This window comes from Lottia gigantea, assembly GCF_000327385.1.
Source record: "Lottia gigantea unplaced genomic scaffold LOTGIsca_13, whole genome shotgun sequence".
Classification (NCBI taxonomy): domain Eukaryota; kingdom Metazoa; phylum Mollusca; class Gastropoda; family Lottiidae; genus Lottia; species Lottia gigantea.
Window position 1 is genome coordinate 1861585 of NW_008707425.1, and position 20764 is coordinate 1882348.

General features: G+C 35.7%; 1 protein-coding gene across 1 annotated transcript in view; it reads left to right on the forward strand.

The window, feature by feature from the left end:
* Positions 1-20764, forward strand: part of LOTGIDRAFT_111500 (hypothetical protein) — a gene marked incomplete at both ends in the record, with an annotated part of 74848 nt that overhangs the window by 29725 nt on the left and 24359 nt on the right. The window contains one exon of the mRNA XM_009048949.1: positions 6867-7033. Coding sequence (XP_009047197.1) covers positions 6867-7033 — 167 coding nt within the window. The remainder of the gene's footprint in view (positions 1-6866; positions 7034-20764) is intronic.

A 20764-nucleotide genomic window follows, 5' to 3' on the forward strand; every position in this document is an offset into this window, starting at 1 on the left:
TGGGTCAAATGGACAGAGGGGCAACACCTCACATTCCCACTCTGCCATGAAAAGGTTTGCGTACGAAGGGGCGAATCGTTTGCCCATTGCTGTCCCTGAAGTTTGTAAATATGTTTTACCATTAAATGTGAAATCGTTTCGACTAAGACAAATCTCTAAAAGCTGTAGAATTGCATCGTCGGGTCTGTTTGGATCTGGGTTTCTATTAAAAGCTTTACGAACTGCCGTTAAACCAGTAGTGTTATCGATATTGGTATACATAGAAGAAACGTCGATAGAAATTAAAATAACATTAGAGGGAACTCGGAGATTTTTTATTTTATTGACAAAATCGGTTGTGTCTTTAAGGTAGGCGCGATGATGGCATGCTAGAGGTAGTAAGAAATGATCAATGTATTCTGACACTGCATATGATTCACTACCACAGTCAGATATAATCGGGCGGCCTTTAGGGATTTTATTCGAGATAAACCACTCCTTGGTTGGATTCTTATGGATTTTAGGCAAAGTGTACAAATGTCTCTCGCGACAATCAGGTTTGGCAGACAGATAGTCATATTGTTTATGTTTGAGATAACTAGTTTTGACTAAATCGGCAAGAATATTATTAATCATGTTAGCAGTTTCTTTGAAAATTGGTTTCGGTAAAATGGCATAATGTTTAGGATTATTCAGTTGATTCTCTGCTTCTGAAACGTAATCCTCCCTCCCTATTCAGAATGACACAACATGAACCTTTGTCACTCTTTTTAATAACAATGCTATCGTCTTTCTTAAGTAAGTTTAACGCTTCACGTTCCACTCGTGTGAGATTAGGCTTTTCGTGTGTTATGGAAAGGTTCACTGTTTGGCTATTCATACTCGCAAATGCTTTCAATATTTCAGGATGGATGGCGGCCTGAGGGGGTGTCCACGTGGATTTAGGAAAAAACATTGTTCTAGCACCACGTGGGGGGTGGTTTCGAAAAAAATATGTGCAGCTAAGATTTCGTTGAAATCGTTCAATGGATGGTCGGAGATAATTCAAGTTAGCTATCTTTGGTGTGGGAATAAACTTAAGTCCACGGTCTAAGATTGAATGCGGAAGGGGTGTGAGAATTTTGCGGCTCAAGTTAACTACAGTTTGGCCTAGCGGTGGCTTCTCAGTATTTTTATCCCCAGTAATTAGTTTAAAGACTTACTCGATGCTTGAAGCTGGTGTATCCAAAACAAATAGATGCTGTTTGCTGTTTCTGGAGACCAATGAAGATTATCAACTGTTTCGTATTCTTCTTCGTAGGGTGGTAAGATTGTTGCGCTGTTGATACTGGACTCCATCATCATGTTGTTGAGAGTGCTGAGGTTCTGTTGTGCTTTCTTCGAGATTTTATTTGAAATAGGTATACATGTGAAGAGGATCTTGGAGTTTGGGAAGGTTTTGTTGGCTGTGGCGATTAATTTCTGGGCTTGGTTAAAGGAGGTCTTTGGTATCTGATCACGGTTGTTGAGGCCTACATGAAGAATAATGGTAGTAGGTTTGGGATTATAGTCGTATGATTCCAGGATTGACTGTATGTGATGGATTTGGGCACCGGGGTAAGAATGTATTTCGGTGTCTGAACTGGTTTTGGTAATTCGATTCAGGTTAGATGATCCAATTATTAAGGTAGATTTCTTTAGAGCAGGTAGTTTCCATAATGATTTGTCCTTGGTTTGGTGATAATACGGTTTGGTAGCGTATATAATGGTCGTCGACGGTGTGATTGATACTGGTTTGGTAGTTGTTAGAATTGTAGCATTGGGAACGGACTGGGATCTGGTTCGAGGGGGGGAAGGTCTGGATACACATCTCGACTTGGATGGAGACTGAGGGGTGGTTTGCTGGTCCAAAAACGCACAGAAGGAAGAAAGGTTGGCGGATCCTGGATCACGTGGTGAAGATTCAGATGGTGTGGAAGGGGAAGACGAGTCTGAAAGTGAAAAGAGAAGGGGTGTGCCCTCTCTACGAGAGCGTTTACCTATGTCTGCTGGACTAGGAGTAGGTGAACTTCGGGCTCGTTTAGGGGTTTGGTTCGGCAGTGTGGTGGCTCTAGATGGTGCAGGTGTAGTGTCTATTTCAGTTGGTAGAGATATGGTTACTCTGGTTTTTGTTTCGTTGATTGTTTGGTAGAATTTGGAGATTACAGCTTGAGTGAGACGTTTCCCATAGGAGCGACGGGCCCAGGACAGGGCATGAGAAACGATGCGGTCGACGGCAGGTGATGATAAAGACTTGGTACGAATGGTGGTCAGCTTCTCTTGAAGTGTGGTTTGGTAATGGTCGATCAGGACCTGTGTAACCTTACAGAGCCATGTCCGATTGAGGGATCTAATATTCGCGTTGGCAGCTGATGTTTTCATTGCTGGACGGATAAAACTATCCAACTCAGAGACTTTGCGTTTGAAGGTAAACGCTGATTGGCCTTGCTGTTGAAGGGTAAGGATTGCCAAATGATGGAGGCACTGCAAAACTTGGAAGAACACCTTCACAAAGAGTTCTTCTTCCTTATGAGTGGGGACTGGTTGGCGTCGGTGGGCTGGTAGTCGTTTCTGTTGTTGGTCAGGTCGATGGTTACCTCTTGATTGGTAGGCTGTGTTGTAGGTAGGTCGGCGATGGGGTGGGATATAGCTGGATGGGTTGGTTGGTGGTCGGCGATTGGTAGGTGGTAGAGGTTGATGGAAGACAGGGCCGTTGTAGGGTACGTGGTATTGGTTTGGTTGACGATCAGTGTTTCTATGTCTGGCTTCTTGCCAGTGGTTGTTGTAGTTGGGGAGCATAATGAAAATAACTTGGGGTTAGAAGGGAATGTACAGCGGATGTAACAGGAGGAAACTGTATATGCTAGCGTGAAAATGTTGGGATCAAATTATGCAAATAAGTCAAACTGGGTTTTGGGGATATATAAAGTAAGATGAAAAATGCAAAAAAATATATATTTAGGTGATAAATAACGCTAACAATGATGTGAAAAATTATAACAAGTAAAACAAAAACTTACGCAATTGACACGAACCGGTTTTCGAAATATTATCCTTTTTCAAGTGTCGAGGAATGGTTATGAACCATTTTTTATGAACTGTTAGAACCAGCCAACTTTACAGGAAAGGTGGAAATGTCTCCCCCATTAAAACCGGAGATGAAGAATACAACAAAAATTGGTAAGCAATTGGGAAAGTAATTAATCAAATAAAAAGACGGATAGATTATTGACTAGCATTTATTACGACCCGTACCACCCTGCTGGTTATGGTGGAGCCTACAAACTATAAAACTGAAAAAATGAATAAAAAAGAATATCAACGTCTCGATCGAAAGAATGGTTGAGTTTCAACCCGCATACACCAAACACATACAGCTGAGAGGACGATTTCGCGGGGAGAAAACAATAGAACACAGCATAGATCATGTTTGGCAAGCCGATTTAAGTGATTTGTCGTCTATTATGTGTTTTAGACGTATTATGTAAGTTTTCACAGGAATTACCGTTGAAACGTACTAATAACCAACATCAGGTAGAAAATTTTTTGTCAGAATCCCAAAGGAAACTTATAGTTTAGCAGACAAACATAGGTTTGGAGTTTCTCAACAAACAATTTCAGGCGCTTCTAAAAATGCGTGGAATAGGTTTTTACACGCCCGAAACTGCGGATGTGAAATTGTCGATAGTAGAACGCTCAAAGGAAAAATGTTTCTTTTGTTTACGAGAAACAAAACCTACAGTTATGTAAAAGCCTTACCTAAATTAGTCAGAGGCTATAATTCAAGATTCCACAGAAGCATAAAAATGAAACCGGAGGATGTAACAATGTCGAAAGAGGATATCGTTTTGAAAACTCTTATTTCCTCCGCGAAAAACAAGCAATGAGAAAGCAGAATTTGAAATAGGCAATAAGCGAGATCAAAGAGCCGTTCAAAAAGTGGTATATATGTATATATATTTATGGTGGTTAAGATGATTTATAGACAACGGATAGGATACTAACTGGAAGAGTTAATAAAGTTCACCCCTCCGGATCAATAAGATATCGAAACTATATTATTCATGGAGAAATCGAAGGGAGTCAAATATCATAAGGTATGAGGGAAGGGGTACGGAAAATTGTTCGACAGTTGGATAAAGGCTACCGACATAAATGGACGAGGACGAAAGTGTAACATACGATTCATCACCATTATCTCAGATAGTAGGAGAAATCTGTGTCTATGTATTAACTGTATTACTAGGTTTTCTACTATTTGTTTTCGAAATGTGGAGCATTTGCACAGTAGCTTGTTATAACAATCAGAACGGAACTCATGGATGAAGATTTTCATATCACACTTTTGTCGAATTCGAGCTCTAAATATTACTCGGATAATGAAACGAGTCATTTCACGACTAAATTGGCAAAACCCATTCAGTTGACGGAGTCTTGGATGTGTCTTCAGGTTGAGAATCACTACCCTCTCACGTGGTCTAAATTTTACGAGGAAGATGCGTGGTTTAAGCACTGCATAGACCAAAAGCTCATACAGATTTAAATTAACAACTATTGCTTCACCCCCTCCATGATGTGAAGAAACTTTATGATAAATTACATTGGGCCAAAACACACCAAAACAACAGACTTTTACTTTTCTTGCACAAATCTTTTTTTCAAAAACTGACTCTTGTACAAGTAGGGATCAAAAAACAGACATTAAGCCAATCAACTTGTCATGTGACACGTGATGACAAAATGACAATGTAGGGGTGTAATATAATGTCTGCTAGACTTGGTCATGGTTAATGTGTATCACTTATCATGAGTAAATTTAAGTAAAGTTTAATAGTCTTTTCCTATAGGTGGCAGTTTGGCTAGTTTCTTAGTTACTTTGTTTTATGTTTTCATTAAGAAAACAGCTGGAGTTTATCGGTTTTGTCTTGATATTTATGGATTTAAAATTGTTGTATAATCAGAACTCCTAGGAATTAGGATAAGGTTATTTAATTGTAGACGTTATATAGTTCAGGAATTTTAGGTTGTAACATTGCGGTTAAGCAATGTTACGAAAGCACAGGCACAGGCATGTAGGCGTAACCTTCTTTGTATCAATGCCAGGTTGTTCGTATATCTGTTCAATGGGAATAATTTTCAGGTCTGTTAATTGGTGATCGGGTTGATTGAAGTGTTGATGTCAGACTTTGTTGGTAAAATGAAGGGACAGGTTTGACAGCGAGGGTTGTTACAAATCTTACAGCTTTTATGATAATCATCAACAAGAGTAAGATCAAACGATATATTTAATTCTTTCAATTCTTCGAAGGAGCAAATGAACGTCATAATAAATTAGATACGGAATATGTCATGTTTCATTTTTTTCATTTTTTGATCAACACTGATTGTTTATTCAACCTTGCTTTAAATTCCTCCTCCGAAAACCATGTGAAGGGGTCCAGGCGATCCCTGACATGTCTATTGATGGGAATAACACGGTTGATTTCACCAAAATCTTCTAAATCGTCAAAATAATCGTCCATTTTGGAACATTGAAGAGTCACAAACGGAATTTCTACTTATTTACAAATAGAATTAAAAGTTAAAACTGGTCTCGACCAAGCATTAAATTATGCAAAATATAGAATTAAATTAAAAGTTAATGTTATTCAGCCAGATTAGAATTAAATTACTGTAGGCTTAATTTCATTTGGTGCATACGGGCCTATAACTAAGTGTTATTTTCTAAAAATTTATCTTTAAATATTCAATGATTACTTTATTTATTTATTTCACAGTTTTTCTTATATATTTATACCTATGCCTGTTTGTCTAAGTTGGCTTCATTCAAATGTTGTCTCACAGATGCAATTGTTAATAAACTGTATTATAATCCTGTTTTACCATCTTTTATATGGACCCCGTTACATCAACAATTTTTGTGTTATGAATTCAATCAGTCCTAATCGATTATGTATTTCAGCTATTGGCTTGGCCGATTTGTTTTAATTTTGAATCAAATTTGAAGGTGTGATAATTGACTTTTGTGCCGATGTTAAGATCTTATGACTGTTAAAGATGCCTTTGCTCATCTTTCTTGGTCAAATCATGCTTACTAATTGATTAAACAGTGCTTCTAATGAATTAAAAATATATTCATTTGAAATACTGTATGTGGATGGCCTGGTAAAGTCATTTACTCAAATCTGCTTTGAGAAGCTCAATTGAGACTCCATGTTTGTTCACAAGACCAAATGACGCCATGCTTTAAAATAGATAACCAAGACGAAATTGGGATCTATAATGAATAATAACATATATGTAACTCTTCACCCGATATCTTTTTTATGCTGGGGGCAGACATGCATAGTTTATCGCCCGATCACAGTCAATTTTAAAAATTTTCAAAAGCTTCACTCATGTAGACAATAATTTTTTTTATGCCGTAACATTTTTCTCAATTATTCTCTTCAAATTTGGAATTTTGAAGTCACATTTCTGGAGTGTAATTATATACTTGATTTATTGATACCAGATGCCTCAGAATTTTGATTTGTTGTTCAAAAATTGTAGGCTGAAGAACACCAGGGTTGAAAGTTGACAGACCAGAAATTTCAAAAAGTACAAAAACCATGGGATGAGGTCTTGTTGCCACGCTCGGAGCTGTTCACACTTCTAGTAATTGATCTGTTAACAGTACAATGTATATCAATTAAAGCTGCAAGAAAGATAGTTCAGATTATAATAGTTATACAAACTTACACATAGGATATGTACTATAATATACTTACTTAAGGTAAATCAATAATAAAATACTATGTGCTGTCGAATTTTTGAAAGATTGTGCCGAATTTTTTTCAGAAATAAAGTAAATTGTGATTTTATTCCAGGACCCTGTGATTTTTTCTGGTACACTGCGAATGAATCTTGATCCATTTGACATGCACAATGATGATGAAGTTTGGAAAGCATTAGATCATGCTCATTTGAAAAGTTTTGTAAAAGGTCTGACATGTGAATTAGACTATGAATGTGGAGAAGGAGGACAAAATTTAAGGTAAAATCTCATTAAACTAACACAATGTAATATTTTGGTCACACTTGTCCATCTGTTTTGATATCAGCTCATCTGTACATCCATGATTGGCTTGTGAGAGCAATAGCGACTACAGTTTGGAGCTGATATGATGAAACCAGTTACGTTTTGTATTTTTTGAGGTAATTTCTGCAAATTTTCCATGAAAAATTTTGAGTTCTTGCTCTTAGCTCAGGCATATTTTAGTCAAAGTTGACATGTAACTCGAACAATTCGGACAAAACTTGCAAAGCATTGTGAATGGGCGAGATAATCTGATGAATTTTACAGTTAAATCATCCATTGTACAGTTTCAGAGTCATAGCCTTACCAGAAAGAAAATCTGAGAGAGGTTTCAGATTTTATCAGGTCTTTGGTAAATTTTATTTGTGTAAAACATAGTGCTTCTTGAAGACTATAAGGGTATGTTCACACTACAAGCTGAGCAGGGCGGAGCAGAGCATTTATTCGCATCATTAATGACTAGTTAGTTTTCAATGTACAGACGCTCAGCTCTAAACACTGCAAGTGGAGTAGAGAAATTGTATGTATGTATGTATTATTTTGTTGCTGACACAAGTACAAAAAATCGATTGTGAACAGTTCAGGTACAATTTAACAATATATAATAGATGTATATTGTGAAAAGGTAATTTGCGTATTGGCAGATATATTAGCAGTCTCTGGTAATAAGAAACTATAAAATAACTAACAGAATGAAATTGACAGTGGTTATCTATACTGTTTTAGAATGGTTATTGCCCCACATTGAATGATCTAGGCATGTTGTTTCTGACCGGTCAGTCTGTTTGTTGGACCTTCTGCCTGACCTTGGTAATTTTGTACCACTCAAACTTCAAATAGTGCTTCAGCCTTTGACAGTAATCTCAGTTCAGATTTTACAAAGCTTTTTTCATGAAAGATGAATTCATTGTCAAAAAAGGATAGCACAACATGTTGGGACAGCGAGAGGCGCTCAATCTGTTGAAAGAAACCATTGAAATTTCAAGGAAGAAAGTAGAAGAAAAAGACCCACTGGAAGTATTTGGATTTGGACTTCTCATAAAAAAAAAGCTGGAATTGAAGCAATTATTAATTGTAAAAACAAATAGAAAGTAGTTGTGTTCAGGAAGAATCTAATGCCCAGTAAACCTACTTAACTTTTAAGAACACCCAACCAATATTCTGACCCAACAGATCCATCACAATACTCTTCAGTATATATTCCTAACAAATCGTTTTACTAGCTCTCACCTACTTGTAACTGCTTACATTAATGCATGCACCGAAGATTTCCGTGTCTTTTTTTGCTGTCAAGCAATAGGAATGCACACACAACATCGTCCATAGCGAATGATTGATAACATGTCGCCCTGCTCTGCTTATATGTGAACACCTGATCACGCTGCTCCACTTGCTATGCATGTGTAGAAATTTGGTTAAATTGTTTGCTCATTTCCGACAGAACAACAAAATAGCCTAGAAGTCATTCGAAGAAAATTAGTGCACATGAAAGGCATGGGACATAGTACGTCGTTGGCAACATTATTTATACACTGTTGTAACAACATCCTGTCGATGCCTTTGATGTATTGCATATGGTCAATTGTAAGAAAAGTTACATACAACTTATTCTGGTGAGTTGCAGACAAGGCACTGGAGAGAACATGGTCACAACACTTCTGTGGTGTTGTTCTCTGGGCCTCTGTTGTGTTCACAAACAAGTGTTTAAACTCAAAAAACATTCATCAAAAAATTGTCAAATTTGAACTTTGGAATTTGACACCATTAATATGTAGCAAGGTGGGGGGGATGGTATGGCTCTTGAACAACTCTCCAATTAAACTGCCAAGCCTCTCCTCAAGTAATACTCATCAGGGTTTCAATCTAGATGCTGGATAGTGGTTTCCGAGAGTAATCTAAGGAATAAGCTTAAACTAAATATGTTTATTAATATTCACATAACTTCACATAACGAACACAGGGAGCCGTGGTGGCTCAGTGAGTTAGACGTTTGCTGACTAACCTGAAGGTCCAGGGTTCAATCCCGGCATAGGTTGAGATAATACTTTCGGATTTTTCAACCCGGTTTCCCCCCGTCAGTGATGCAGGTGAGAGGGGCTGACATGGAAAAAGCGTCTAGTCGTTCGGATGGGACAATAAACCGAGTCACCATGTGCTACAGGCTGTTTAGATCTGAGAGCGGAGTGTTCTAACTCCTACAGACCAAGCTTACAGAGCAAAACTCACCCAGTTCCATCCCACGACCGACTGACTACATAACGCTGAAGTCTGTCCTTTTAAACCTTTGCACATGCATAGCAAGAATCTTTTCCCATTAGACCACGTTTCAGATTCCATACATATGAGTGCTTATAATCTGAAAGCTCTTATACCCAAAATATCAACTCTACGTTTCATTACCATAAAAACCTCATTTTATTTTTAAATTAACTAGTTTGAAAATAGGAGGAGTTTAATTTTAAAACACGAAAAACACAAATTTGAAACTACAGATTATTCAGGGGACGGTTTCTTTTCAGCACTATCTTCTCTAATTCCAAAAGTAGCTAGTTTGTTTCAAACAACATATCACTTATTTCCTCCGGATATAAAGCTGACAAGCTGAAAGAATTGAAACAAATAAGAGAACTGCGAAACAGGAGAATAGCTTTAGAAAAAAAAGAAAAAGGTTTTAAAGTTATAGGATAAAAACGTCTATGATAATTGCTAATGGTCCTAAAACATTTGGTTCAGATATACAAAAATCAATAGGTTCTCTTCCTTGTTTTCCATGGGTAAAGTATTCTGGAGAAAAACATCTTCCAGCTCATAATTATACTGGACCAGGAACAAGATCAGATCTGCAATTAGACGAAAAAGATAAACCCAAACCAGGTGAAGAACCTGTCAATAGAGTTGATGCTGCTGCACTTAAACATGATATTTTATACAGAAATATAGACATAAAGTTTAGACACGAAGCAGAAAAACAAATGATAAACGAACTTGAAAATATCCCAAATCCAACATTCAAAGAGAAAATGGAACGAGTGCTGATTATAAAACTGTTAAAAGCAAAGATGAAATTGGGTGTGGGATTAGCACATTTTAAAAGTTAAAGTATTTGATAAAGATGAAATATGGTCAGCTGATTTAATTAATATGCCAGTCGAAAGAGGATTTAAATATTGTTTAACAGTTATAGATTTATATACAAGATATGCTTGGCTTATTCCTTTGAAAAACAAAACAGGATTATCAGTCAAACATGCTTTTGAAACGATTATGAAACAATCTGGTAAAAAACCAAAGAAATTATGGGTTGATGCTGGAACAGAGTTTTATAACAGAAACATGGGTTTGAAAAATAAAGTACTCATAATGAGGGAAAAGCTGTAGTAATAGAAAGATTTAACAAAACGCTTAAATCAAAACTGTTTAAAAAATTCACAGAACTTAAGTCTCAAAAATGGTTAAAGATCTTACCCACTGTAGTACTGAAAGCGAGTCAAAATCCAGATATTTTAAAGTTTTCTTCTACTAATAATTTTGAAAATGAAATAAAAGATATAGACTTTAAGGAAAAGTTTAAAGTTGGAGACCGAGTTCGTATTTTCAAATATAAAAGTAAATTCGAGAAGGGATATGTTGGTTATTGGACAAACGAAATATTTATCTTGATAAAGTATATAGCACATAACCTTCAACATATGAATTAATCGATCAAAACAAATCATAGGTAGGTTTTACCAAAGTGAATTGAAAAAATTGACTTTTAAAAATGATAAATATGGAACTGATACAACAACATACTTTCAACTTATGAGATGAGCAAATGAGTTAAATATATCACCGTTTTATTCTTGTATGCGAGATGAAATAAATGATCTCAAATATAAGAATTTTATGCTATAACAAATATACATACTTCAGATCAAAACGGAGTTCATCACTCTGCTCTAAACAAAGACTCTTTAAATAACTTTTATTCTTTTGATTCTTTTGGATTAGAACCAACTGGAGAGATAATGAAATTGAACAAATCAAATGTTCTACATTTTTTGTGGACAACTTTCACTTTGGGTTTTATATCATTAAGCTTAGAAAAAAAACAGTTTGAAGAAATAACAAATTTAACTCAATAAAAATGGCGAACAAATTTGGATTAGGTACTTTACCTTTAGAAACTAAAAACCTAACACTACATCATTTACACTTAGAGATGATTTAGATATGAACAATTTCAAAATAATTAATATAAAGTCTCCGGAAAATGATAATGATGCTGTTCACAAGAAATATTTACTGGACCAAATAAATTCAATTGAAGTAGATAAAATAAGTGATGTGAAAAGATTCTTGAGACGTCAACTGAAAAATCTAATTATATTGATGAAACTAAACTACAGCAAAAGGTAACAAGTTTGAAAAGTTTTATTCAACAATAATTGGTAGATGTTGTGGACAAAACTCAGTTACAAAATTTAATTAGATGATAAGATTGCAAAGCAAAAAATGGATGTTCAACAATTAATAGATAACATTCCACTAGGTATAAATGAAGATAGATTACAACAGGAATTAACTGCTTTAGAAACTATATATACCTATATTCAACAACAAATACAAAATATTGATGATAGCGAAATTAAAACCTATATTCAACAACAAATTCGAAACATTGATGATAGCGAAATTAAAACCTATATTCAACAACAAATACAAAATATTGATGATAGCGAAATTAAAACCTATATTCAACAACAAATTCAAAATATTGATGATAGCGAAATTAAAACCTATATTCAACAACAAATACAAAATATTGATGATACTGTTATTCAACAACAAATAACCACTATTAATAATGAAGTTTTAAAACAGGAAAAAAATATAACCGCATCAGAAAAGAATCTCAAGGAAGAAAATAAATCATATTATTTCAATCTTCCATTTGGAAATTTGAGAGATGAAGATAAAGTTATTAAAACTATTAATTATAGTGAAAAATCAAAAGAGTATGAATTGAAAAATTTGGATTTACAGCCAAAACAAGAGTATATTCTTTTCATCTAGCAGATGAAGATCTCAAAAACTTATTTGATAATAAGGGTTCAGGACAAGTTGTGGTCGTCACTAACAACACTAACAACAGTTCAACACAATATACACTTGTCGTCATCAGATGTAATGGCAAGAGAATAAAACATAACAAAATATATACCAACAAGAAACAATATAGACATTAAGAGGGACAAAAGATAACAGATGATTAAGAGAGACAATGGATAAAAGGGTCCTAAAACAAGTGAGGTAACAATGTGAAGTCATTGAGCAGGTACTGAGCCAACATAAGCTAATGAGATATGCTGAGGAAGACACTGGGAGGAAAAATAGGAGAAGAAGGGAAGAAAAATGTAATGAATGGGGTGGGGGGGAGATGGAATTATTCCATAATATTGTCTTGTGTTTTGTTATATGTGCTTCTCGCCTTTTTATGTCGTTCAAATCTTATATAAATTTACTAAACCAAGTTTATTCTCAATCTTCTAGTTAACATTAACAGAGAATGAAGCATCTGACTGACATTCAAGCTCAGCTAAATTGGGAGATACTACCTACATTTAAATCAATGCTGGAAAACTAATTGAATGGTCAGGAAATGTGACAAGTTTGACACTTTGAAGTAATATTCTATAATCAAGAACCCATGCCTAAATTAAGAAATTAACTAGATATGATCTGTAACATACAAATACATATTTTGATACATAAAACAAATGATTTTACTAATCGAATTATTTGGCAGCTAATTAATGGATACAAAAGTGACTGTGAAAAATAAAAAAAAGATGGCAGCTCTGAAACAGGTTATAAGCGCAGTAACTACAAAAGTGATAATAACTTTAGACATGCTATACCGACATGAAAAGTTAAAGATAGGCACGCGAAGAGAAATACTAGAGCTACGTAATAAACAACAAAAATAGTGAATTATGTTTTGCCTATTCATGCAGACGAAATTACAAGTTACAACATGCAAATTTATAATATAAGTATACCATGCTGACAACAATAACAGAAAATTATGCTAAGTCAAACTATACAAAAATTAATTGTTTTAGGTTATGATAAAATCAATACTGTATAGGCTACAGCTGTAAAATAATTGCCAGCTAACTAACTATTGCTGTGCTAATATTCTATTAAGTTATATCAAATCCCATATCATCACCACTTTACCGATCTAAAACCTTCCTCCTGAAAAAAAAAAGGAATAATATTCGTCTAATATTACATTAATATCTGGTGTATTGACTCATGATGTATTATACTGTGAGATTTCTATACACACTACTAACTATTCACATGACGCATTCCTCAATAACGTAGTATAACAAAGTCATTTACCAAAACATATATTTATGTTTATATTACATATCTGTCTCAGAATAAACTCCATTACAATCTCTTCTATGTTTGAAATAATGTGTTATATATGTGTTAAGTCGGATTTTAAGCTGGGTGATACAATAAACTACAACTCTCCACCTAATACTAACAAGTGAATGACTAAAATGGCGACATGTGTTCAAAGTCAATAAGGAATATGAGATATTTTATGTCTAGACTGTAAGTTGTGACCTCTGTATAGAATGTAAATCTAAACGGGTTCGTGGGCCAATGTAGTTATGTTCTGGGAGATGTTTTCGCCCGAATATTTAGCCCAAGGAAATCCAGGAAGTTTAGTTAAAGATTTTTGAATTTCTCCGGAGCCAAAATATGTTTTAGGAGTATGATATTTTATTAAAGACATTTTTAATGAATAGATAATAATAAAGTTGTCTGGTAATAGTAGTAATAGTGATTTTTAGGGGTATGGAGTGAAATGGGGTAGTTGCTTGCCTGGTAGGGTGTTTACATATTTACAGCAACTACAGAACGAAATGGAGTAGTTGCTGTAAATATGTAAACACTAATTCTGTTGCCAATGAACTATAATCCCTTTTAATTTCACATACAGTGAAACAATGTGTTCTTTATGGACCGGATCCCAATCAACGAGTGTCGAGCGGAAATTCTTCTAACAAGAACTCCTAATCAAGGAATAGGTAAGTAGTTACAATTGTTGTTACAATTGTTGTTCAATTGTTGTTCTGAAAGTATAAATTTACAATAATAAGGGTTTGTACATAAAGAGATGTAAAGAAAATATATTAAACATGTATGGGAGATAACCACTTGAAAATTGTAGTTACTTCCCTTATTTGAACATTCTCGAAAAACTCCTGTGCACAGTAAACTCTTATTTGCACTCACCAGAAATATTTGGGACAGCATGTATAGCATTTATGGGGAAAGGCCATTTACAAGCAATAAACATACTATTTTAGCACAAAACTAATAATTGAGTCTTATTTGACTATATGCCTCTGCGATATTTACCATGCGTTATCGCTTACATATCATTTTTGATAACACGCGTTGATTGAACAATGCAAATCGTCAGCTCTTAAAAGTGCTCTTGAAACATAATTGTACCTGAAGAGTAGATCACTCGGCGTTAAATATGTCTAATTCTCGGAGAGGATACAGAAAGAAGACTTTCTCTTACAAAATCAGAAACTAAAATGGCTGATGAGAAAAATTGGGGAGAACTTCCTATTTCTGCCTCTGGGAGAATTAATTGTAATATTACTAACATAATACGAAACGAATATACAAATATATTATACATTTACTAATGAAACATTTCAAACCAATCCCTCGGGAGGACACAAAAAAGTGTTGAATTCAGATTTCCAATTATTCCGATTCCAAGATTGGACACAATTTTTGCACAGATCTTTTAAATTTATTTGACTTTGTTTGCACTAACACATTTTGCACAATATCATCCTTTCCAGGATACACTTCAATGATTTTTCCTAATTCCCATTTTCCGCGTGGAAGATTATGATCACTTAACAATACAATGTCATTCACTTGCATTTGTTGCTCCTTTTGTTGCCATTTGGCTCTGCGGATTAGGGTGGGAATATATTCGCTCACAAATCTTTTCCAAAACGAATGAATTAACATTTGCACAAACAAAAATCTTTTATGTAAGTTTTTTGACTCTTCATAAGGACCTTGTGGAATGTCTGTTGAAGCTCTTCCCAATATAAAGTGGTTGGGTGTTAACGGTTGTAAATCGTTGGGGTCATTAGATGCATAACCCAGGGGTCGACTGTTGACTAGACATTTGACTTCAGCAAATACGGTCGACATTTCGTTCCAGGTTAATGTCTGTTCTCCAACAGCTACACGTAACGCTTTCTTAGTCTGTTTAATAAGGGATTCATACATTCCGCCTTGATGTGGACTAAGCGGTGTAATAAACAACCATTTTACTTTATGTAGCATAGCAAATTCGTCCAGCACCTTTCTTCCATCCTGCACCAGTTTACGTAATTCTTTTTCTGCGCCGACAAAGTTTGAACCATTATCAGTTATTATAGTTGTTGGCCAACCATGAAAGGAAGCAAATCTTCTTAAGGTGTGAAGAAAGGACTCTGTAGATAAACTCCCAACAATATCCAAATGTATAGCACGTATAGTTGCACATGTGTATAAAACACCCCAAGCCTTAGTATTCTTGTTTCGGGTTATTTTGAGATTAAATGGACCAAATAAATCAACACCTGTTACAGTGAATGGCGGTGAAAATGTTTTAAGTCTCTCTGGTGGAAGATCAGCCATTAAATTACTGTGGAGTGGTTGTCTTAATCTTCTACAAACTACACAGTTTCTCACAATACCTTTGGTTAGGTTTCTTCCCCGAACAATCCAATACTTTCGTCTGATTTCACATAGAGTTCGTTCAGTGCCTGGATGACCTATTTTATTATGAATGTCTCTGCAAATTTACTTAGAGATATGGTTATCAGGACTGAGTAAAACAGGATGAACTTGATCATAAGGCAATGTGGATCTGCTTAATCTGCCTCCTACTCGGATAACATCATCTTGCTTAAATGGGGTTAAGTCTCTGTATCTAAATTCCCAATCAGGTACTTCACTTTGAGCGGATTGAATCCATAATTTCTCAGATCTCTCCAATTCAGACGGATTTAAAACCACTGAATCTCTATCACTGGAATGTCTTTTGCAAAGTTTATCAATAAATCTCAGACAATAAGCTGTCACTCTGAGAAGTCGCTGATAATTCGAGAATTAACAAGGATTTATTACCTTCTGGATTCTGGTAATTGAATATAATGAACTAACTTTCTTGCGCTCTGGATCATCTACCAATTCATCTGTTTCTACCAATTCTTGAGGCCATTCTTCCTTGGGTTTCTTTAAAAATTCAGGACCATTAATCCATCTACCATTCATTTGCTGCACTGTTAAACTGTGACTTAAATCATCTGCAGGATTCAAATTACTCAGAACATGACGAAATCTATCACTGCTCCATGTTGATTGTATTTCTGATACTCTTATCCCAACAAATGGTTTTAATAATACTGAGTCTGAACGTATCCATTGTAGAGCTACTTTAGAATCTGACCATAAAACTGTTTCCTTTGGCTTTATCTTGGGACTCTTTGGTGATAGTTTTGGCTAATCTTGATGAAACCAATAAGGCCATAAGTTCTAGACGTGGGATGGTGTTTTGCTTCAGAGGAGCTACTCTTGCCTTTGATGACACCAGAAAGCACTTATGCTAATGAACTAGCATCTGCAAAGACGTGAAGTTCAGGTAAACCAATAGCATCAATTGCGCGAATACATCTTGGAAATTCTATCTCTCTCAGGTTCTCTAATTCGGCAAAAACATTTCTCCATACAGTACAAAGTTCAGGACTTAAAGGATCGTCCCAATCATATTTCTTGGATCTCCATAGATTCTGCATTTCGATTCTAGCTCTGACAGTAACAGCACTCGCTAAGCCAATGGGATCATATAACATGGACAGCTTGGATAATACGGCTCTCTTAGTAAAAGTTTCTATCTCAAGAGATTTGACAGAAAATTTGAGTACGTCTGCATAAGAATTCCATCCAATTCCCAGGGTTGTGGTTTCTTCTTCTCCATCAAGACTGAATGTAGTATCCGTACTTTCTTTTTTCTTCTCTGATGTAGATTTTAACAAATTTTCTCTAACTATCTCTGACGAAGTAAACCATTCTTTGATTTTAAAACTTCAATCTTAGACCGTGGACTTAAGTTTATTCCCACACCAAAGATAGCTAACTTGAATTATCTCCGACCATCCATTGAACGATTTCAACGAAATCTTAGCTGCACATATTTTTTTCGAAACCACCCCCCACGTGGTGCTAGAACAATGTTTATTCCTAAATCCACGTGGACACCCCCTCAGGCCGCCATCCATCCTGAAATATTGAAAGCATTTGCGAGTATGAATAGCCAAACAGTGAACCTTTCCATAACACACGAAAAGCCTAATCTCACACGAGTGGAACGTGAAGCGTTAAACTTACTTAAGAAAGACGATAGCATTGTTATTAAAAAGAGTGACAAAGGTTCATGTTGTGTCATTCTGAATAGGGAGGATTACGTTTCAGAAGCAGAGAATCAACTGAATAATCCTAAACATTATGCCATTTTACCGAAACCAATTTTCAAAGAAACTGCTAACATTATTAATAATATTCTTGCCGATTTAGTCAAAACTAGTTATCTCAAACAGAAACAATATGACTATCTGTCTGCCAAACCTGATTGTCGCGAGAGACATTTGTAAACTTTGCCTAAAATCCATAAGAATCCAACCAAGGGGTGGTTTATCTCGAATAAAAATCCCTAAAGGCCGCCCGATTATATCTGACTGTGGTAGTGAGTCATATGCAGTGTCAGAATACATTGATCATTTCTTACTACCTCTAGCATGCCATCATCGCGCCTACCTTAAAGACACAACCGATTTTGTCAATAAAATAAAAAATCTTCGAGTTCCCTCTAATGCCATTTTAATTTCTATCGACGTTTCTTCTATGTATACCAATATCGATAACACTACTGGTTTAACGGCAGTTCGTAAAGCTTTTAATAGAAACCCAGATCCAAACAGACCCGACGATGCAATTCTACAGCTTTTAGAGATTTGTCTTAGTCGAAACGATTTCACATTTAATGGTAAAACATATTTACAAACTTCAGGGACAGCAATGGGCAAACGATTCGCCCCTTCGTACGCAAACCTTTTCATGGCAGAGTGGGAACGTGAGGTGTTGCCCCTCTGTCCATTTGACCCACTTTTTTATGGACGCTTTTTGGATGACATTTTTATGGTTTGGACTTATTCTATCGAACAGTTTTGGGAATTCTTTGAAATTCTCAACAACCACCATCCTTCTATCAAACTAACCGCAAACGTAAGTGACAAAAGCATAGACTTTCTCGATACCACTGTCTTTAAGGTAGATTTCATAGCAGAAACAAATAAACTGGATATTAAAGTGTATTTCAAAGAAACTGATACTCATCAACTCTTGCACAAGAGCTCCTTTCACCCAAAACATACCTTTTCTGGTATAATTAAGTCACAAGTTTTACGATTTCATCGAATTTGTACAAGATCTTCTGATTTCAACCAAGCCTGTACGATTGTTTTCTCAAAACTGAAAGAGCGTGGGTACTCTAAACGATTTTTACGAAACATAAAAAATTCAACCTTAGCACAGATAGCAGCTAAAAACAGACTTTATGCCGAAGTACCTCCAGGTTTAAGAAGTGCTCCATGTTTTATCCAGTAGATGCAAAACATGTCCCTTTATATCAGAAACTCATTATTTTGTAAGCAACTCTACGAATAAAAGGTACCCGATCCAGGAACATCTAACATGTGAACATTCGAATGTAATATATTTAATTTCATGCAAGAAATGCCCCAAACAATATGTAGGAGAAACTAAGAATAATTTACGAACTCGCTTTAATGCTCATAGGTCAGACATCAAATTAAAGAAAGACAAGCCTGTTTCTAATCATTTCAACCTCGACGACCATTCAATAGACGATCTCACCCTAATCCCAATTGAGCGTATAGAAATTGACTTGCCCGAAGATGAAACTACCAAATTCCGTCAATCTAGGGAGGCCCATTGGATTGAGACATTGAATACAGCAAGACCTATAGGACTAAATATTCATCATAATGTAGGCATAGCACCCTTTGTTGTCCCGTTTAATACAACCAGCAATCGAGCAAGCAAGATAGTTCATGCCCACTATAAGAGCCTTCAAGAGAAATTCCCCCATGTCTATAAGCAGAAAATGATAGTTGCATATTCAAAAAATAAGAACTTAAATGATAATATTGTTCATAGTAAACTAAAAACAATCAGTACATAACAGATACTATACTTCTCGCCCATCGGGCGAGTTATTTTTTCTAATTTCAGATCAGAATAAGAACAGAAGAAAACCCAATATCAAGACCCTTAATCCAAATTTCTAAATAAAGTGTCTGCTCCACCCTAGGCCTGTACATTTGGGAGAATCAAACCCTCCCTTCCCCGAAATCTAACTCTTTCATTCTCTTGATCGCTTCTTCAGGACTTAAGCAGGAATGAATAAGATCATCTATGTATCTATCTCTACGAAGTATTTCAGCGACTTCTTTTGATATCTTCTCTACTTCATCTGCTATTTTTAACATCACGAAACTAGCCATATCTGGAGATGGCTTGTCACCAAAAGTTACTCTCATCAATCGATAAATAGTAGGTGCTCTCGATTGATCTAAGTTTCTCCATAGAAATCTGTGTACGTAGGTATCTTCTTCAGCAAGTCTAACTTGTAGGAACATCTTTGGTATATCACCTGTAAATGCCACAGGTTCCTCTCTAAACCTCAACAGGACTCCCAAAAGGTTTCCGATCAGGCAGGGTCCTTTGTGCAGGAATGAGTTTAGTGAAACTCCTCTATACTGACAAGCTGGATCGAAGACAACTCTCAAGGGTGTGCTTACTTTGTCAGGTCTGTAAACACCATGATGAGGTAAATAATAAGCTGGTTTCTCTTTATCACTAATCTCTGCATCAGTCATTCTCTTAGACCAACCATTTTCTTCATATTCTTCTATCACTTTGTTATACAATTCAGCCTTCTTTGGCGTTTTACTTAAACTTCTCTCTAGTGATACAAGTCTATTCTGGGCTAAATGGTAGTTGTTGGGTAAGAACTCTGGGTCTTGTTTCCATGGTAGTGCAATTTCATATCGATTATCTTCTCTCTTGCAACTGGATTCCATTAACTGTAAAGCCTTTTTGTTATCAAGGGAAATAACTCCAGTATTTGAGCAAGAACAATCTGGGGCTTGTATTCCAAGTGTCTTCAATTCATAGAATTTGCTCAAGTCAATCTTCTCAACAAAGTTTACCATAAAGACTGGGGAATAGCTGTTGTTTGGGCCAATTACATACCAACCAAGTCTTGTTCTCTTTACAACAGGTTAGAATTCAAGTCCTCTTCTAATCTCTAACTCTGCATGTAGATGACTGTACTGTACACCAAGTATTAAATCTATAGGGCCTTCTGTTTGGGTAAATTCAACATCTCCCAAATGCTTGAATGATTTCAACCAATTCTTATCCAATCTAGGAGCATCAATTACTGTTTTATCCATCTCATAAGCTTCAATTTCAAATTCTTCAGCCATTGATATATCTGATAACCAAATCTTCACTCTCTTG